The following is a 20,774-nucleotide window of genomic DNA, read 5'->3' as shown; positions in this document are numbered from 1 at the left end:
TGTTTTTATGAACAATGCCATCTAAAAAATGTCATGTTTATTAGTACATGAAGTAAAACCATACTTTTCTATAATTGTATTCTGTAACTAGGAATTCATCACGTGTCATGGCTATCTCATTCTGTTTACAGTTGCATTCTTAAGGTAAGAAATATGTTGAAGTAATAATTTACTCTTGAAACACTTGTTCAACACTGGTTTACTTTTTTGGTTTTTTTTTTCATTTGCATTACATTTACATTTCACATATCTTTAAAAGGAATATCATCCATTATATTCGCGTGCCTCATTCCCGGGCTGATGGAGAACTCAACAGAGACGGTGTCCTTCGTGTTGGCTCTGTATGGAGACTTGGGACGGATGAAGTACCTGTATTTCACACTGGCTATGCTTTTTTACATAGCGGTGATTGTGGCCAACTCTGTACTTATTATAATAATCTATATGGACCAAAATCTGCATGAGCCGATGTATCTGTTCCTGTGTAGTTTATTCGTAAATGAAATATACGGCAGCACGTCTTTGTTGCCCTGCTTTATGGTACATATCTTGTCAGAGACTCATGAAATTTCTGCCATCTTCTGCTTCATTCAAATATTCAACATTCACACATATGGAACTGTTGAATTTGGAACACTGACGATAATGGCATATGACCGATATGTGTGTATTTGTAAGCCATTGCATTACAATGCCATATTAACTAAAAGAAAGGTACAATTTGGCATACTCGTTATCTGGATAGTTTGTTTCTTAGAGATCGGAATTTTGTTGTGTTTCACAATTCGTTTAAAGTTTTGTGGGACTATTATCAACAAAGTGTTTTGTGCAAATCACCTAGTAGTTGACCTTTCTTGTTCCTCTGACAGAACAGTGTCAATTGTTCACGACCTGGTTTTTGGTCTTATTTTCACCGTCGCTGCTCCTGTCACTTATATTTCATACAGCTATGCAAAGATTTTGTCCGTTTGTTTGAAAGCGTCCAAAGAGACCAAGACGAAGGCTCTGGAAACCTGCACTCCACATTTAGTTTCACTCATTAGCTTCGTCTTTGCCTGTTTTTACAGCTTGATCACTCAGAGATTTGACATATTTTCTGTTCCATATCCTCTGTGTGTTGTGTTGTCTACGTATGCAATGGTCATCCAGCCTCTTCAGAATCCAATCATTTATGGTCTTAAACTGTCCAAAATTAGAAATGCTTGTAAAAATCTGTTGACATTAAAAACGTTGCAACCCTACATTTTTCGTGGAGCGTATTTAAATTCTACAGTTCATTATTAAATGAAATTAAAATATTTTTGTTTACATACATACATTATTATTATCTATCTAACATCTGTTAAATTGTGTTATTAATGTATTTTAGATTAAATGCCAATCATCTTGGGTTGCTGACTTATATTAAGTGGTTATTTACTTTTACAAGAAACCTCTTTGTGATTGCAATGTTCAAAATGTAATCATTATTAACATTTTCATTAAAATCATATTGATGGAGGTTTGTGATTGTGAGGACATGGCCTTTTACTTGATATCAACACTGTTCTCTTTTAATCCTTTAATAAATTTCCCTAAACCCTTACAAAAAAATTAACGCTTTTTTTGTAACAAATGAACTTTCCCCAAACTTAACCTTGATGGTTTTGTACCTTAAAATCTAACAAGACCTCAAACAAGTGGTGGATAATGGGATATTTTTTACTATGGTTGAGTAGCTTGGTGGAAAATCCCATAAGGCCGACAAACAGAAGCCACTGGGTCAGTAATTAGCTGTAAAAACTGGTTGGCTGCAGCCCGTCCGGTTCCCTGAGGCCTGTTCAACCCGACGAGGCGGCACACCAGGGAGGTCACTACGAACTAATGGTTCTCAGTACAGTTAGTTGACATCACCTCTGGGCCTGTTGTTGTTGTTGTTGTTCCTAAAACTACAGTATGTAAAAACTGTAAGGCAGGACCAAGTTACATAACTTCCAATGAATCACTCCCACGCAAAAATAAAAACCAAATATTTCAAGAAAAAATAAAATGCTCACTACTTGGTGAGAAAGTTAGGTCTGTTTCTAGTTTCAGTGTCTAGATGAGAAGACTCTGCTGAAATGAGGTCTGTGGTCATCAAGAAGCATATGGATAGAGGGAAATGTTACATGCACCAAATTGATATTTACATCCATTTTTACACATTTATTTACTTGCTACTAATTTTTGATGTAAATATTCCATTTGGAAAAACGCTGTTGTATCTTGTTGATTTCCAGGCAGTGGTCAGTAGAGAGATAGATTCAGGATGTTCAAGGCCCTTCAAATTAACTGCACTCTTTTCCCCCAGATTTTTTTTCCAGGCCCCGAACTCACCAAATAAACATCTGGTTCGCGATGCGCTCAGAAAAGCAAAAGACGTCGTGCAGTTGACAGAAGTCGCGTGATGCAATCATGTCAACATGGACCAGATTCTTAAAGGAATGTTTCCAACATGCTGTTGAATCCATGACATGAGGGAAAGAGGCATTTTGAGGGGAGGAGAAGCCCTACGAAATATTAGTACAGGGTTCCTAATGGTAAATGGACTGTATTTATATAGCGCTTTTCTAGTCATATAGACCACTCAAAGCGCTTTACAGGAAAGACACATTCACCCATTCACACACATTCATACAGCGCTGCTATTTACCACGCATTTTTCTGTCACATTCATACTCATTCATGCACTGTCGGAAGAGCTGACACAACGGCATGTGTACTGGCGGGAGGTGGGGTTGGTGGACGAACGACTCTACGTCCTGAGCCACAGCCGCCCAAGTAATGAAGTACTTGTTGACAATTGAGTGTGTCCATTAGGAAACAGAAACTATGATTATGAGTTTGCATATTGTGAGTTTGCAGCGTCTTACAGGGCAAAGGTTAATGGCAGGAAACAAACCTTTCTGAAGCCTTGACCACTGAGACAGTGCTGAAAAGAGTTCCCTTCTGCAAAAAAGATTGATCCAAGTAACATGATGAAATCTGCTGGTTGACCACATGTACTCCATCCATCCATCCATCTTTCCATCCATCCATCCATCCATCCAAAAGACCGGCCCTGGCTAGTTTCCTCCAGTGTCCTTTTTTCACCTCTGAGAAAATCTGTGGAACGACCTGAAGATTGAAGTCCAGAGACACTTAACACTCAATCTGGTGGAGCCGTGTCAGGAAGTACAAGATGCACTGCTGGAAAGCTATTTGAAATGTAACCAGGACTTTATATGTGAATATCAGGTGCAATGTGTTATCTTTATCTAACTTTTCTCTTGAACAGTTACTGACACAAGTTGTATTCATCTCTAAGTATTAACACGAAATTGTATCATTCTTTTACATTTGCTATAAATGCTGCCAAAACATCTTTCACTACATGTGAAGTATATACTTTTCTGAAACTCACAATGTCACTTAAAGCACAAGGGACTTATGTAAATACAATTCAAATTTAATTAAAGATATTCATAGTATGTGCGTTGACACATTTCATAATAATAAATACATTTATAATGTTTTTTCTAAGGTAAAGAGGAGGGGTTCTTTGGCATTTTCATTTTACCTGAAGGCCACGGCAAGACGTACTCAGTTAGTTGCATTAATGCAACTTCACCACTAGATGCCACACTGTGCGTTAAAGATGGAAAAACAGTGCAGACGGGTACAGTATAAGGAAAGGACTACAACCAGCCTCTGGTGGGAGCACACCCACTGAATACAGCCTCCTACACCTACTGTACTGTAGCTTCCAGATACAAGTCCATCAGTCCATCAGGAGACAATCCCAGCTGACACTGGGCCAGAGGCGGGGTGCGCCCTGGACAGGTCTCCAGTCCATCACAGGGCCTGGTTAATACAGTTAAACTGTATATCAATAAATAAATAAATAATTAATAATAGTAGTTTTAAGACAATAATGGTCTGGTGAATATATTTGATTTTGTTACATCATACCAGAATCTGAATTGTATTTATTGCAAAGTAGATTCTCACGTACAAGGAATTTGCTTTGGTGACTTGTGTAAATGTGTTGCTGAGATTTGAGAAGATGATAATGAGGACACAACAGATGCAACTGCTCTGGTCGTAGGAAAAGAGGGAGGAGCGAGATCCATCAGCTCTATGACGGGACAGAGAGCTGCCAGAACTACGAGCTTCTCCTTTTCCTCCTCCTCCTTCCTCTCTGCCTGACTATGGCGACTCTGGACGGAGCTGAACTCTGCTTCCCACAGCTCCTGTGATGCACACATACTGTAGAAATGTTGCAAAAAGTCACTTATGACATTATAATATATATATATATATATATATATATATATATATATATATATATATATATATATATATATATATATATATTCCAGAGGTTGTAATGAATGAGTCATAAAAAATTTGCCTCAAGTAAAAAATAATAATGTTGGATTACAAGTTTGCAGCCGCCATTGTATTCATGTCAATATCAATCTACACAATATTTTTTACAAGTGATATTATGTTCCGCAATCTAATCTGTTTTTTATATCCTATATAATAAACAATGACAAATCTTTTGGAATATATTCAAAAGTCTCACATTGCAGCGTCAAAGGTCTTAAAGATAAAGATAAAGATTTTTTAAAAAATTATTTTAATGAATTCACACACACAAAGCCTCACAAAATTGAGCAAAATTATATATATATTATTCTCAGTATTAATTGTTGCTACATTTATTCTTTTATGTTTTGGTGAAACAAACTAAAATTTTCAACTTTGGGGGGAAAGTAATGATTCTGTTTTAGAGTCATTAAGATTAGTCTGACGAGCTCACTGTGAAAGACAAAACACTGAACTGTGATACTAAACTTATTAATCATGATGTGGTTCACAGCTATGATTGGACCAGCTTGTCGACACACACACACACACACAATGTAAAACTATACCATTGTTATTGGAAAATCAATACGTGGAAGTGACATCATGGCCAGTTTCATTTATTTACCTTGAAGCCCGTGAAAGATTATGTAACCTGAAGCCAACATGATAAGATGAGATAAGATAAGATAATATAAAATAAGATAACATAAGACATAATAAGATAAGATGAGACAAGAGAAGATAAGATAAGATAGGATAATATAAAATAAGATAAGATAAGACATGATAAGATAAGACGAGATGAGACGATACGAGACAAGACAAGATAAGATAAGATGAGGTAATATAAGATAAGACAAGACAGGACAAGAAATGACAAGAAATGATAAAATAAAATAAGACAAGACAAGACAAGACAAGACAAGACAAAACAAGACAAGACAAGATAAGATAAGATAAGATAAGATATGATAAGGTTAGACAATATAAGATAAGATAAGATAAGAAAATCATTTATTCGTCCCACAAAGTGGAAATGTGGGTGTAACAGAAGCAAAGGGGACAGCAGGATGAAAAAAGCAATAAGTTTGGTACAAAATATGAAATATAAAATAGAAATACTAAGCACAGTTGGTAGTTGCACTCAATTGAAATTAAAAGAATATTGCACTTTTAAGTTTTCCAGTGAATTATTACAGTAGTTGAGTCCTGGTGTGTGTGTTTTATAAATATTGTTACAACTCTGTAAATTGTTAGGATTAGAGGAAGGTAACTCTACATTGACACAGCTAAATCGTTATGTACTTTAGCAATATTGTTGACTTGTTTCTTCCATTTTTTCTTTTACTGTACCAAAAAAGTAAAACAAACTAAAAGCTAAATTTACATTTATTTACTTGGAAACTAACGGTTTCTCCATCAGCCAAAGCAAGTCACTGTATAACTGTGGCTGAGTTGGAATAAAAGGTGTGCCATTTGTCTTACATTGTTAATGAAAAGCATATGTCAGTGGTGAGAATCATTTTTATGTTCTTTAAAAGAAAGATATACAGTGAGTTGCCTTAGTTTACACTGAAACCAGGTCTCCGAATCAGAACCAGTTTCGCAACTGGATAAAGGTCTTTGTCTCCAGTTTAACAAAATGTGTTGCTGAGATTTACAGCTGTGCAGTATGTGCGATGATGATGAGGACACAACAGATGCAACTCCCTTGGTCATAGGAAAAGAGGGAGGAGCAAGATCCATCAGCTTTATGATGGAGGACATTGGCCAGAGAGCTGTCAGAACTTTGCAGCTTCTCCTCTTCCTCCTCCTCCTTCCTCTCTGCCTGACTATGGAGAGTCCGGACGGAGCTGAACTCTGCTTCCCACAGCTCCTGAACACCTCGTGCAGGAAGCCGCTGCAGGATCGAGCTGAGGCCGCTTTCCTTTACGTCCTCTTGTCCGGCATCTCGTCGCTCACTGTGACTCTCAACCTGCTGGTCATCATCTCCATCTCCCACTTCAGGCAAGAAGTATTAAGTATTTTAATATGACCTGTGCAACTGCTTCACATGTTAAAACGTTCAGTGATGATATTCTCTCTCTCCAGGCAGCTCCACACCTCCACCAACCTCCTCCTCCTCTCGCTGGCCGTCTCAGACTTCCTCGTTGGCTTCCTGCTGATGCCGGTTCAAGTCCACCTCGTAGGCGGCTGCTGGTTTTTGGGAAGGTTGATATGCAGTTTATATTACTATGCCTCTTTTATTCTTACATCTGCCTCAGTGGGAAACATGGTGCTCATATCGGTCGACCGATACGTGGCCATTTGTGACCCTCTCTGTTACCATACCAAAGTCACTCAGAAAAGAGTCAAAGTGAGCGTTTGTCTGTGTTGGGCTGGTTCTCTGTTGTACAACGGCGTGATACTGAACGTCTTCCTGAAAAATCCAGACACCTACAATTCCTGCTACGGAGAGTGTGTGGTCGTGATTAACTTCGCAACAGGAGCTGTTGACGTCGTGCTGACCTTCATTGGCCCCATTGCGGTCATCGTCGTTCTGTACATGAAGGTGTTCGTGGTGGCTGTGTCTCAGGCTCGAGCGATGAATTCTCACATCGCAGCCGTCACACACCAGGCCTCGGTTAGTGTAACCGCCAGGAAGTCGGAGAGAAAAGCAGCCAGGACTCTTGGAATTGTCGTGGTTGTGTTTCTAATATGTTTCTGCCCTTATTTCTATCCCTCTCTCACGGGACAGGACATGTCAACCAGCGTGGCATTTTCGATTTTTGGGGTGTGGCTGCTTTATTGTAACTCCTGTATAAATCCAGTGATTTATGCTTTTTTCTATCCCTGGTTTAGGAAATCGATCAAACTCATCGTTACACTTCAGATATTGCAGCACGACTCCTGTGACGCACACATACTGTAGAAATGTTGCAAAAAGTCACTTGACATTATAAAATATATATATATATTCCGGAGGTTGTAATGAATGAGTCGTAAAAAATTAGCCTCAAGTAAAATTTAATAATGTTGGATTACAAGTTTGCAGCCGCCGTTGTATTCATGTCAATATCAATCTACACACTCTACAAGTTCATAAATGCGATCTACAAGCGATTGCATTTTGCAAAATATTAACCTTCAAATGATCTCGCTGATTTATGTACAAATGATGTTGTATTTAGGAAGTTGGACTATACGGTTGTGTCCATTGTCAATATGTGTGTGTGCGTGTGTATGTGAAGTTCCCAGGACAGAGCCATACCAGCAAATGTAACTCATCACTCATTTTGAAATTATTGAAATAAAATTCCCTTTGCCTGCCAGAAGTGGTCCTGCTTTTACAAAAAAAAAAAGCAGAATTTACAGCAAAGACTGTTGGATGTTTTTTTCAGCCCATAGAAAATGCATTGAAAAAAGTAGATCATCTGTTTAATCTGATATCTGATGTTCCGCAAACTAATCTGTTGATTATATCCTCTATGATAAACAATGACAAATCTTTTCGGAATATATTCAAACAATAGTCTCACATTGCAGCATCAAAGATAAAAATACCAAGGTTTTATCTCTTGAAGATAAAGATAAAGAAAAATATATATTCTACATATTTTGGAACATTTAATTTGAACTGTATCAGGCTTTTCTATGAGCACTCTTAAGGGTAGTTATGAGTAGTTATAGTTATGGTGTTTTTATGTTAATAAACAGACCCCACACACATTTGTCCTGTTAGTTGTGGTTCACATCTTCACATCTGTCTCATTGTTTCATGAATTTTGAAGACCTCACATAACTCCAGAGTAGCTCAACCTAAATTTAACCTGAGCGGGAGTCAAGTTTGCCATAATGAATATCAGCACACCTGTGGAGTGTGTGCACGGCCCTCATCATTCAAAGTGCCTTTTTGGCATTGATGATTGAACTAACAAGCAGATAGGGAAAACGGTATATGATGTGATATGTACATGTGGCCAGTTCACAACAGCACCAACACTGTTTCATTATTTTAATGAATACACACACACCAAGTCCCACAATATGGAGCAACATTGTATATATATATAAATATTATTCTCAGTATTAACTTGTTCCTACATTTATTCTTTCATGTTTTGGTGAAAGAAACTTAAATTTTCAACTTTGGGGGAAAATAATGATTCTGTTTTAGAGCCATTAAGATTAGTCTGACGAGCTCACTGTGAAAGACAAAACACTGAAATATGATAATGAACTCATTAGTCATGATGTGGTTCACAGCTTTGATTGGACCAGCGTGTCGACACACACACACACAAACACAATGTAATACAGTACCATCGTTATTGGAAAATCAATAGGTGGAAGTGACATCATGTCCAGTTTCATTTATTTACCTCGAAGCCCGTGAAAGATAATGTAACCTGAAGCCAACATGATAAGATGAGATATGATAAGATAAGATAAAATAAGATAAGATAAGACAAGATAAGATAAGACGAGACAAGATAAGATAAGATAAGATAAGATAAGATAGAATAAGATAAGATAAGAAAGGATAAGATAAGATAAGATGAGGTAAGATTAGATAAGATATAAGATAAGACAAGATAAGACAATACAAGATAAGATAAGACAGGATAAGATGAGATGAGACAAGAGAAGATAAGATAAGATAAGATAGGATAAGATAAGATAAGATGAGGTAAGATAAGATAAGATATAAGATAAGACAAGATAAGATAATACAAGATAAGATAAGACAGGATAAGATAAGATAAGATGAGGTAAGATAAGACAAGACAAGACAAGATAAGATAAGATAAGATAAGATAAGATATGATAAGGTAAGAAAGGATAAGATGAGGTAAGATAAGACAAGACAAGACAAGACAAGACAAGATAAGATAAGATAAGATAAGATATGATAAGGTGAGACAAGATAAGATAATCCTTTATTTGTCCCACAAAATGGAAATTTGGGTGTAACAAAAGCAAAGTGGACAGTAGGATGAAAAAAGCAATAAGTTTGGTGCAAAATATGAAATATAAAATAGAAATACTAAGCACTGTTGGTAGTTGCGCTAAATTGAAATTAATAGGATATTGCACTTTTAAGTTTTCCAGTGAATTATTACAATGGTTGAGTCCTGGTGTGTGTGTTTTATAAATATTGTTACAACTCTGTAAATCGTTAGGATTAGAGGAGGGTAACTCTACATTGACACAGCTAAATCGTTCTGTACTTTAGCAATATTGTTGACTTGTTTCTTCCATTTTTTCTTTTACTGTACAAAAAAGTAAGACAAACTAAGACCCAAATTTACATTTATTTACTTAGAAACTAATGGTTTTTCTATCAGCCAAAGCAAGTCACTGTACAATTGTGGCTGAGTTGGAATAAAAGGTGTGCCATTTGTCTTACATTGTTAATGAAAAGCATGTCAGTGGTTAGAATCATTTTTATGTTCTTTAAAAGTAAGATATACATTGAATTGCCTTATTTTACACTGAAACCAGAACCAGTTTAGCAACTTGATAAAGGTCTTTGTCATGAAAATAAAATTCACAAAATGGAAACGCTTTTTAGGTAAGTTTGAATCCCTTGAATCAGTCAATATAATGCAATATTTTCAAATTACTTAAAAACTTTGGAAAAGAATAGAAGAAATAAAGTCTATTTTTTAAATTTATTCTTCACAGTCTTCATAGTCAATCCATCACAGCCCCTTTCTACAGTATGTTGGCCTGACAGGAGCCAGGTTGCAGTATCTCCAGTGTAACAAAATGTTTACATATTTACAGCTGTGCAGTATGTGCGATGATGATGATGAGGACACAACAGATGCAACTCCCTTGGTCATAGGAAAAGAGGGAGGAGCAAGATCCATCAGCTCTATGATGGAGGACATTGGCCAGAGAGCTGTCAGAAATTCGCAGCTTCTCCTCTTCCTCCTCCTCCTTCCTCTCTGCCTGACTATGGAGAGTCCGGACGGAGCTGAACTCTGCTTCCCACAGCTCCTGAACACCTCGTGCAGGAAGCCGCAGCAGGATCGAGCTGAGGCCGCTTTCCTTTACGTCCTCTTGTCCGGCATCTCGTTGCTCACTGTGACTCTCAACCTGCTGGTCATCATCTCCATCTCCCACTTCAGGCAAGAAGTATTAAGTATTTTAATATGACCTGTGCAACTGCTTCACATGTTAAAACGTTCAGTGATGATATTCTCTCTCTCCAGGCAGCTCCACACCTCCACCAACCTCCTCCTCCTCTCGCTGGCCGTCTCAGACTTCCTCGTTGGCTTCCTGCTGATGCCGGTTGAAGTCCACCTCGTAGGCGGCTGCTGGTTTTTGGGAAGCATGATATGCAGTTTATATAACTATGCCTCTTTTATTGTTACATCTGCCTCAGTGGGAAACATTGTGCTCATATCGGTCGACCGATACGTGGCCATTTGTGAACCTCTCTGTTACCATACCAAAGTCACTCAGAAAAGAGTCAAAGTGAGCGTTTGTCTGTGTTGGGCTGGTTCTCTGTTGTACAACGGCGTGATACTGAACGTCTTCCTGAAAAATCCAGACACCTGCAATTCCTGCTACGGAGAGTGTGTGGTCGTGATTAACTTCGCAACAGGAGCTGTTGACGTCGTGCTGACCTTCATTGGCCCCATTGCGGTCATCGTCGTTCTGTACATGAAGGTGTTCGTGGTGGCTGTGTCTCAGGCTCGAGCGATGAATTCTCACATCGCAGCCGTCACACACCAGGCCTCGGTTAGTGTAACCGCCAGGAAGTCGGAGAGAAAAGCAGCCAGGACTCTTGGAATTGTCGTGGTTGTGTTTCTAATATGTTTCTGCCCTTATTTCTATCCCTCTCTCACGGGACAGGACATGTCAACCAGCGGGGCATTTTCGATTTTTGGGGTGTGGCTGCTTTATTGTAACTCCTGTATAAATCCAGTGATTTATGCTTTTTTCTATCCCTGGTTTAGGAAATCGATCAAACTCATCGTTACACTTCAGATATTGCAGCACGACTCCTGTGACGCACACATACTGTAGAAATGTTGCAAAAAGTCACTTGACATTATAAAATATATATATATTCCGGAGGTTGTAATGAATGAGTCGTAAAAAATTAGCCTCAAGTAAAAAATAATAATGTTGGATTACAAGTTTGCAGCCGCCGTTGTATTCATGTCAATATCAATCTACACACTATTTTTTACAAGTGAAAATTTAAACGTACGTACATATTTTTTTTTACAAGTTCTCACATTGTATTCTACAAGTTCACAAATGCGATCTACAAGCGATTGCATTTTGCAAAATATTAACCTTCAAATGATCTCGCTGATTTATGTACAAATGATGTTGTATTTAGGAAGTTGGACTATACGGTTGTGTCCATTGTCAATATGTGTGTGTGCGTGTGTATGTGAAGTTCCCAGGACAGAGCCATACCAGCAAATGTAACTCATCACAATTTTGAAATTATTGAAATAAAATTCCCTTTGCCTGCCAGAGGTGGTCCTGCTTTTACAAAAAAAAAGCAGAATTTACAGCAAAGACTGTTGGATGTTTTTTTCAGCCCATAGAAAATGCATTGAAAAAAGTAGATCATCTGTTTAATCTGATATCTGATGTTCCGCAAACTAATCTGTTGATTATATCCTCTATGATAAACAATGACAAATCTTTTTGGAATATATTCAGACAATAGTCTCACATTGCAGCATCAAAGATAAAAATACCAAGGTTTTATCTCTTAAAGATAAAGATAAAGAAAAATATATATTCTACATATTTTGGAACATTTAATTTGAACTGTATCAGGCTTTTCTATGAGCACTCTTAAGGGTAGTTATGAGTAGTTATAGTTATGGTGTTTTTATGTTAATAAACAGACCCCACACACATTTGTCCTGTTAGTTGTGGTTCACATCTTCACATCTGTCTCATTGTTTCATGAATTTTGAAGACCTCACATAACTCCAGAGTAGCTCAACCTAAATTTAACCTGAGCGGGAGTCAAGTTTGCCATAATGAATATCAGCACACCTGTGGAGTGTGTGCACGGCCCTCATCATTCAAAGTGCCTTTTTGGCATTGATGATTGAACTAACAAGCAGATAGGGAAAACGGTATATGATGTGATATGTACATGTGGCCAGTTCACAACAGCACCAACACTGTTTCATTATTTTAATGAATACACACACACCAAGTCCCACAATATGGAGCAACATTGTATATATTTATATAAATATTATTCTCAGTATTAACTTGTTCCTACATTTATTCTTTCATGTTTTGGTGAAAGAAACTTAAATTTTAAAGTTTGGGGGAAAATAATGATTCTGTTTTAGAGCCATTAAGATTAGTCTGACGAGCTCACTGTGAAAGACAAAACACTGAAATATGATAATGAACTCATTAGTCATGATGTGGTTCACAGCTTTGATTGGACCAGCGTGTCGACACACACACACACACACACATAAACACAATGTAATACAGTACCATCGTTATTGGAAAATCAATAGGTGGAAGTAACATCATGTCCAGTTTCATTTATTTACCTCGAAGCCCGTGAAAGATAATGTAACCTGAAGCCAACATGATAAGATGAGATAAGATAAGATAAGATAAGATAAGATAAAATAAGATAAGATAAGACAAGATAAGATAAGACGAGACAAGATAAGATAAGATAAGATAGGATAAGATAAGATAAGATAGGATAAGATAAGATAAGATGAGGTAAGATTAGATAAGATATAAGATAAGACAAGATAAGACAATACAAGATAAGATAAGACAGGATAAGATGAGATGAGACAAGAGAAGATAAGATAAGATAAGATAGGATAAGATAAGATAAGATGAGGTAAGATAAGATAAGATATAAGATAATACAAGATAAGATAATACAAGATAAGATAAGACAGGATAAGATAAGATAAGATGAGGTAAGATAAGACAAGACAAGACAAGACAAGACAAGACAAGACAAGATAAGATAAGATAAGATAAGATATGATAAGGTAAGACAAGATAAGATGAGGTAAGATAAGACAAGACAAGACAAGACAAGACAAGACAAGATAAGATAAGATAAGATAAGATAAGATATGATATGATATGATAAGGTAAGACAAGAAAAGATAAGATAAGATAATCCTTTATTTGTCCCACAAAATGGAAATTTGGGTGTAACAAAAGCAAAGTGGACAGTAGGATGCAAAAAGCAATAAGTTTGGTACAAAATATGAAATATAAAATAGAAATACTAAGCACTGTTGGTAGTTGCACTAAATTGAAATTAATAGGATATTTCACTTTTAGTAGGCTGCACGGTGGTGTAGTGGTTAGCACCTTCGCCTCACAGCAAGAAGGTTCTGGGTTCGAATCCCGGTTCAACCAGGGCCTTTCTGTGTGGAGTTTGCATGTTCTCCCCGTGTATGCGTGGGTTCTCTCCGGGTTCTCCGGCTTCTTCCCACACACCAAAGACATGCAGAATGGGGTTAGGTTCATTGGAGACTCTAAATTGACCGTAGGTGTGAATGTGAGAGTGAATGATTGTCCGTGTCTGTATGTGGCCCTGCGATAGGCTGGCGACCTGTACAGGGTGTACCCCGCCTCTCGCCCAATGTTAGCTGGGATTGGCTCCAGCGACCCCCCGCGACCCTCAAATGGATAAAGCGGTAGACGATGAATGATGAATGAATGAATGATTTCACTTTTAAGTTTTCCAGTGAATTATTACAGTGGTTGAGTCCTGGTGTGTGTGTTTTATAAATATTGTTACAACTCTGTAAATCGTTAGGATTAGAGGAAGGTAACTCTACATTGAGACAGCTAAATCGTTCTGTACTTTAGCAATATTGTTGACTTGTTTCTTCCAATTTTTCTTTTACTGTACAAAAAAGTAAGACAAACTAAGTCCCAAATTTACATTTATTTACTTAGAAACTAACGGTTTCTCTATCAGCAAAAGCAAGTCACTGTATAACTGTGGCTGAGTTGGAATAAAAGGTGTGCCATTTGTCTTACATTGTTAATGAAAAGCATATGTCAGTGGTGAGAATCATTTTTATATTCTTTAAAAGAAATATATACAGTGAATTGCCTTATTTTACACTGAAACCAGGTCTCCGAATCAGAATTAGTTTAGCAACTTGATAAAGGTCTTTGTCATGAAAATAAAATTCACAAAATGGAAACGCTTTTTAGGTAAGTTTGAATCCCTTGAATCAGTCAATATAATGCAATATTTTCAAATTACTTAAAAACTTTGGAAAAGAATAAAAGAAATAAAGTCTATTTTTTAAATTTATTCTTCACAGTCTTCATAGTCAATCCATCACAGCCCCTTTCTACAGTACGTTGGCCTGACAGGAGCCAGGTTGCAGTATCTCCAGTGTAACAAAATGTTTACATATTTACAGCTGTGCAGTATGTGCGATGATGATGAGGACACAACAGATGCAACTCCCTTGGTCATAGGAAAAGAGGGAGGAGCAAGATCCATCAGCTCTATGATGGAGGACATTGGCCAGAGAGCTGTCAGAACTTCGCAGCTTCTCCTCTTCCTCCTCCTCCTTCCTCTCTGCCTGACTATGGAGAGTCCGGACGGAGCTGAACTCTGCTTCCCACAGCTCCTGAACACCTCGTGCAGGAAGCCGCAGCAGGATCGAGCTGAGGCCGCTTTCCTTTACGTCCTCTTGTCCGGCATCTCGTTGCTCACTGTGACTCTCAACCTGCTGGTCATCATCTCCATCTCCCACTTCAGGCAAGAAGTCTTAAGTATTTTAATATGACCTGTGCAACTGCTTCACATGTTAAAACGTTCAGTGATGATATTCTCTCTCTCCAGGCAGCTCCACACCTCCACCAACCTCCTCCTCCTCTCGCTGGCCGTCTCAGACTTCCTCGTTGGCTTCCTGCTGATGCCGGTTCAAGTCCACCTCGTAGGCGGCTGCTGGTTTTTGGGAAGGTTGATATGCAGTTTATATAACTATGCCTCTTTTATTGTTACATCTGCCTCAGTGGGAAACATTGTGCTCATATCGGTCGACCGATACGTGGCCATTTGTGAACCTCTCTGTTACCATACCAAAGTCACTCAGAAAAGAGTCAAAGTGAGCGTTTGTCTGTGTTGGACCAGTTCTCTGTTGTACAACGGCGTGATACTGAAAGACTCCCTGAAAAATCAAGACACCTACAATTCCTGCTACGGAGAGTGTGTGGTCGTGATTAACTTCGCAACAGGAGCTGTTGACGTCGTGCTGACCTTCATTGGCCCCATTGCGGTCATCGTCGTTCTGTACATGAAGGTGTTCGTGGTGGCTGTGTCTCAGGCTCGAGCGATGAAGTCTCACATCGCAGCCGTCACGCGCCAGGGATCAGTTCGTGTAACCGCCAGGAAGTCGGAGAGAAAAGCAGCCAGGACTCTTGGAATTGTCGTGGTTGTGTTTCTAATATGTTTCTGTCCGTCTTTCTATCCCTTTCTCATGGGACAGGACATGTCAACCAGCGGGGCATTTTCGATTTTTGGTGTGTGGCTGCTTTATTGTAACTCCTGTATAAATCCAGTGATTTATGCTTTTTTCTATCCCTGGTTTAGGAAATCAATCAAACTCATTGTTACACTTCAGATATTGCAGCACAACTCCTGTGACGCACACATACTGTAGCGAGAATTTAGATAATATAAAATATAAGAATAAGGTTTGCTTATTTAAGGACAGCATGTTAAAACAGAACAAGCTTTTCTCAGGTTGTGTATTAGCACCAAGCTAGTTTTTATTATCTGATACATAACAGCAGATTCTTTCTTGTGTTGTTAAACTGCCTGTTTGGTTTTCACACGTCAAGTTGGTGTTAGTGATTAAAGTGAGCACAGCGTTAGTTCAGCCAGGCTAGAAATTTGAGCTCAGCCACAATTTAATGCATCAGCTGACAGCAGCAGATCCTCATTTATGAATTCAATTGACAAATCTCCTATATGCTCTATTTAGACCTGGTATCCTGAGAGATCTGATCTCAAGTGGACGGCTCCATTGTGTGTTCGTCAGTTCACAATGTGTCCTGAATTTGTTTCCAGTGACCAGTTGTGACGGGATCTATGAAGGTGAGTATGTTGCAAAATGCAAGCACATGTATATGGAATTGTGAACTTGTAGAATACAATGCGAGATCTTGTAGAACCAAAATCTGAACTTTAAATTTTCAAAATATTCATACACATAGGAGCCTGAATTTGAAGTCACAGGGAAAGAAAATTGACAAATGTGTATAGATTGATATTTACATGTATGCACTGGTGGCTGCAAACTTGTAATCGACATATGTCGCAAAAGTCAAGGCACAGATTCGTCACTTGTGATTTGAGAGGTTGTAATAAGAGAGTTGTGGTCGTACAAAAAATGTGCCTCTATTAAAAATAATTAAAGTTTGCAGCCGCTGTTGTATTGTCAATATCAATCTGCACAGTTGTGAATATTTTTTATGTAACTCCAAATTCAGGTAACATGTTTGTGAATATTTTAAGTGAAAGTTAAAATTTAAATGCACAAGTTCAGAACTTTGTTCTACAAGCTCTCACATTGTATTCTACAAGTTCACAAATCCGATATACAAGCGCTTGCATTTTGCAACATATTTTGCTTCATAGGATCTCGCTTCCCCGCTCGATATACAAATAAACATGTATGTCATTTATGTACATGAAGATCAAATTATGTTTTCTTCAGCAAGTTGGACTATACAGTTGTGTCCATTGTCAATGTGTGTGCTCCCAGAACAGAGCCATACCAGCAACTGTAACTTTGTAATTTTGAAATGATTGAAATAAAACTTACTTTGCCAAAAGTGGTCCTGACTGAATTTGCTTTAAAACACCAACACGTTTAATGCTTTTCAAAAAAAAGAGGAAAATCTCTAGCAAAGACTGTATTGGATGTTTTTTAAACCCGGAGAAAATGCATAGAAAAAGTAGATGCTGTGTTTTATCTGAAATTATGTTCTGCTATTTAATCTTTTGATGGTACTCTATATAATAATCAATACCATGTTACCAGATTGACCTGTAAAACCGGTAAAATATTTTCGGATTATATTCGAACAATAGTCTTTCATTACAGCGTCAAAGATATAAATCTCAAGGTCTTATCTCCTAGAGATAAAGAAACATATACTAGAATATTTAATTTCATCTGTATCAGACTTTTCTATGAACACTCTTAAAGGGGCAGTAGGCAATTTTGGAGAGAGCTTGTTTCTCTCTTTGATGTTGTGGGCCGCGAACCCCAGCCTCGGGTGTTGGAGTCCGACGCACTAACCACGAAGGTCAAAACCTTGGAGTTGCAGCACCGACCGCTAGCACGTCTTGTTTATGTATATAAGTAGCATTTTTTTACAGACCACTGACCCTCCTGTTAGTTGTGGTTCACATCTTAACATCTGTATCATTGGTTCATGAACTTTTAATGACTTCACATAACTGCAGAATAGCTCGACTATATGATAGCGAAAAGGTAATTAACTATATCTACATGTGGCCAGTTCAGAATAGCAGCAACGCTGTTTCATTATTTTAATGAATACACACACACACACACACACACACACATAAAGCCTAAAAAAATGGAGCGAAATATATTTATCTATATAATTTATTCTATCTGAGCCGTTAGGATTAGTCTGACGAGCTTACTGTAAAAGACAAAACACTGAACTAGGTGGAAGTAACATCATGGCCAGTTTCATTTATTTACTTTAAATCTGGTGACAGAGCCAACATGATAAGATAAGACAAGATAGGATAAGATAAGATAATGTAAGATAAGATAAGATAAGGTAAGATAAGATAAGGTTAGATAATATTAGATAAGATAAGATAAGATACGATAACATAACATAAGATAATATAACATAAGATAATATAAAATAAGATAAGATAAGACAAGTTAAGATAAGATAAGATTATCCTTCATTCGACCCACAGCTGGGAAATATGGCTGTTAAAGCAGAAAAGTGGACAGCAGGATAAAAAACAATAAGATATATACAAAATATGAAATATAAAATATAAATACCAGGCATAGTTGGTAGTTGCACTTAATTGATATGAAATGAATATTGCACTTTTGAGTGTTCCAGTGAATTATTACAGTGCTGGAGTCCTGGAGTGTGTGTGAGTGTGTTTCATTATAAATCTAGGCAGATAACTCTATATTGAGCCTGCTTAATGGTTTAGTACTTTAGAAATATTGTTGATGCTGTACAAAAAAATTGAACAAATTAGGACAAATATTTACATTTATTTACTTTTAGAAACTAAAAGTATATCTAGCAGCTCCAATCAGAACCAGTTTAGCATCTGGGTAAAGGATTTGCCAAGAAAACAAATTCACAAAACAAGTTTTCATGTAAGTTTGAATCAATGCAATAAGAATTTAGTCTAAATTTGAATTTAATATTTTAATAACAACATTGGTTCAGTAAATCCATCACAGTCTCTTTCTACAGTACGTTGGCCTCACAGGAGCCAGGCTGCAGTATCTTCAGTGTCACAATGTGTTTGATTGTTTTTCTGAACCAAGGGTAGAAAAAAACATAGATCACAGGGTTGAGACAGGAATTAAAGTACAACAACCAAATCTGAAGGGATGCAAAGGACGCCCCGACCAAGTTGCTCTCAGCCGCAACAGCAGAACAATAATATGGACAAGAGCAGAGCAGAAACACGAGTACGACAATACCGAGAGTCCTGGCGGCTTTCGTCTCAGATTTCCTGGCTTTTACAGTCTCTGATCGCTCAAGTGAGACGACTGCAACGTGAGAGCGCATGGCTCGAGCCTGAGACACAGCCACGGCAAAGACTCTCAAATACAAAATTACAATGACTAAAATTGGGCCTAATAAAGTCACAACAAGATCCACAAGTCCTTCAGCAAAATTGACCACAACTACACAATCTCCATAACAGGAGTTGTACATGTTGGGTTGTTTTAAGAAATCCCTCAGGATCCAACTGCTGTGGACAGTAGAAAATATCCAACACAGACAAACACATACTTTCACTCTCATCAGAGTAACTTTGGTGGTGTAGAACATGGGCTCACAAATTGCTATATAGCGGTCAACAGATATGAGCACCATGCTTCCTACAGAGACGCTGATAACGATGAAACCCAAGAAGTAATGTACAGCACACATAATGTCACCGAGGTACCAGCAGCCTTGATTGTGGAGAAATAGAATTGGAATCTGCAGGAGACCCACACAAAAGTCTGCAACAGCCAGAGAGAGCAGGAGGAGGTTGGTGGTGGTGTGGAGCTGCCTGAAATTGGAGAATATCAACTCTGAAAACATATGTTACATGTAGAAGTTGTAGAAACAAACAGTTATAATACAAGGACTATGAATTGCTCTGTAACTCTGTAGTTATTACAGTATTTATGATCTAGAAAGTAGATAAGTAGATTTGAAGCAACATCTGCCATTTAGCAAGTGTTGACATTTATTAGCAACATTAATATGAATATTAATTTGCCTAGCTTGAACCAAAACATTTTGTTTAGACAATGGGGAGAAGTGTAATCTCTGCCTGAAGTGTGAGATAGAGATGATGACCAGCAGGTTAAGAACCACAGTGAGCAGAGTGATGCAGGACAACACGGTGTAGATGAGCTCTGAGTGAGGAAGCATCGCCCTCTTGCAGGAGGTGTTGAGTTGGGGAAAGCAGAGTTCAGCTTCCTCCAGGGCCTCCATGTTCAGAGAGAGAGAGGAGAAGCTGACTAGGCAGCCGTCTGATCAAAGCTCTATGTGGTACAGCCCATTTTATCTCTTTCATTCTTCCCCTCCCCTGTTCCCCTTCTATCCATCCATCTATCTATCTATCTATCCATTGATCTATCTATCTATCTATCGATCTATCTATCTATCTACCATCTATCCATCCACCCAACAGGTGTAAGCAGTAGACAATGACAATGATAACGGTAAACTAAAAAGTTGAGATAAACACGAAGTTGTACTGTTGGTGATTGTTTGAACATGTTACGATCCCTTCTTAATTCTGATTTTCACATTCAAAAACTCCAAATGGAATTCAAGTTGTGCATGGGGATTTTTGTAAGGCCTCTATTTGCGGGCATGCAAGGTGTACTCTTAGCGGACTTTCACACCTAGCTTGTTTGGTCCAGACCTTCTAACTTTTCAGTTTAGTCCGAACTAAATTAACGGATCTGACAGGTTCCTCCGACCACTGTTCGGACCAAAAATTGCAATCCTGCAATTCTTGCAGGATTGCTTAAAGTCTTGGCCTCCGACGCTTAATATTTTCGAGCACCAAGGACATTCATCTGGCACATTCAAAATGGTGTCAAGTACTATGCCTGAAGTTGGTGATGTTGGTAGTAAAACCATAGTAG

The 20,774-nt window shown here is 38.0% G+C and overlaps 5 protein-coding genes across 5 annotated transcripts; 4 read left to right on the top strand and 1 right to left on the bottom strand.

Moving 5' to 3' along the window:
- Nucleotides 1-300: 300 nt before the first annotated feature.
- Nucleotides 301-1,284, top strand: LOC118283021 (olfactory receptor 142-like). The gene has a single exon (XM_035604647.2). It carries the CDS (start codon nt 301-303, stop codon nt 1,282-1,284), a length of 984 nt encoding a protein of 327 aa, XP_035460540.2.
- A 4,924-nt stretch (nt 1,285-6,208) lies between these two features.
- On the top strand, nt 6,209-7,674 carry LOC118282637 (trace amine-associated receptor 13c-like). Its single transcript, XM_035603906.2, has 2 exons — nt 6,209-6,381; nt 6,466-7,674. The coding sequence occupies exons 1-2, from the start codon at nt 6,209-6,211 to the stop codon at nt 7,283-7,285; spliced, it is 993 nt and encodes a 330-aa protein (XP_035459799.1). The 3' UTR covers nt 7,286-7,674.
- A 2,620-nt stretch (nt 7,675-10,294) lies between these two features.
- Nucleotides 10,295-11,805, top strand: LOC118282657 (trace amine-associated receptor 13c-like). Its single transcript, XM_035603931.1, has 2 exons — nt 10,295-10,490; nt 10,575-11,805. Exons 1-2 carry the CDS (start codon nt 10,318-10,320, stop codon nt 11,392-11,394), a joined length of 993 nt encoding a protein of 330 aa, XP_035459824.1. The 5' UTR covers nt 10,295-10,317; the 3' UTR covers nt 11,395-11,805.
- Nucleotides 11,806-14,911: 3,106 nt separating this feature from the next.
- On the top strand, nt 14,912-17,149 carry LOC118282582 (trace amine-associated receptor 13c-like). The gene is made up of 2 exons (XM_035603811.2): nt 14,912-15,127; nt 15,212-17,149. The coding sequence occupies exons 1-2, from the start codon at nt 14,955-14,957 to the stop codon at nt 16,029-16,031; spliced, it is 993 nt and encodes a 330-aa protein (XP_035459704.1). The 5' UTR covers nt 14,912-14,954; the 3' UTR covers nt 16,032-17,149.
- A 1,712-nt stretch (nt 17,150-18,861) lies between these two features.
- On the bottom strand, nt 18,862-20,112 carry LOC118282678 (trace amine-associated receptor 13c-like). Its single transcript, XM_035603966.2, has 2 exons — nt 19,949-20,112; nt 18,862-19,681 (listed from the first exon to the last, which is right to left on the bottom strand). Exons 1-2 carry the CDS (start codon nt 20,110-20,112, stop codon nt 18,862-18,864), a joined length of 984 nt encoding a protein of 327 aa, XP_035459859.2.
- Between the last annotated feature and the right edge of the window lie 662 nt (nt 20,113-20,774).

Source organism: Scophthalmus maximus, chromosome 14, assembly GCF_022379125.1.
Source record: "Scophthalmus maximus strain ysfricsl-2021 chromosome 14, ASM2237912v1, whole genome shotgun sequence".
NCBI lineage: Eukaryota > Metazoa > Chordata > Actinopteri > Pleuronectiformes > Scophthalmidae > Scophthalmus > Scophthalmus maximus.
This window is presented reverse-complemented; position numbering and strand designations above follow the sequence as displayed.

Bases quoted from the DNA above. Each gene is read 5' to 3' on its own strand.
- LOC118283021 (XM_035604647.2), top strand. From the start codon at position 301: ATGGAGAACTCAACAGAGACGGTGTCCTTCGTGTTGGCTCTGTATGGA.
- LOC118282637 (XM_035603906.2), top strand. From the start codon at position 6,209: ATGGAGAGTCCGGACGGAGCTGAACTCTGCTTCCCACAGCTCCTGAAC. The intron at 6,382-6,465 runs GCAAGAAGTATT...CTCTCTCTCCAG, and splicing joins ATCTCCATCTCCCACTTCAG to GCAGCTCCACACCTCCACCA.
- LOC118282582 (XM_035603811.2), top strand. From the start codon at position 14,955: ATGGAGAGTCCGGACGGAGCTGAACTCTGCTTCCCACAGCTCCTGAAC. The intron at 15,128-15,211 runs GCAAGAAGTCTT...CTCTCTCTCCAG, and splicing joins ATCTCCATCTCCCACTTCAG to GCAGCTCCACACCTCCACCA.
- LOC118282657 (XM_035603931.1), top strand. From the start codon at position 10,318: ATGGAGAGTCCGGACGGAGCTGAACTCTGCTTCCCACAGCTCCTGAAC. The intron at 10,491-10,574 runs GCAAGAAGTATT...CTCTCTCTCCAG, and splicing joins ATCTCCATCTCCCACTTCAG to GCAGCTCCACACCTCCACCA.
- LOC118282678 (XM_035603966.2), bottom strand. From the start codon at position 20,112: ATGGAGGCCCTGGAGGAAGCTGAACTCTGCTTTCCCCAACTCAACACC. The intron at 19,682-19,948 runs GCAGAGATTACA...CTCCAATTTCAG, and splicing joins ATCTCTATCTCACACTTCAG to GCAGCTCCACACCACCACCA.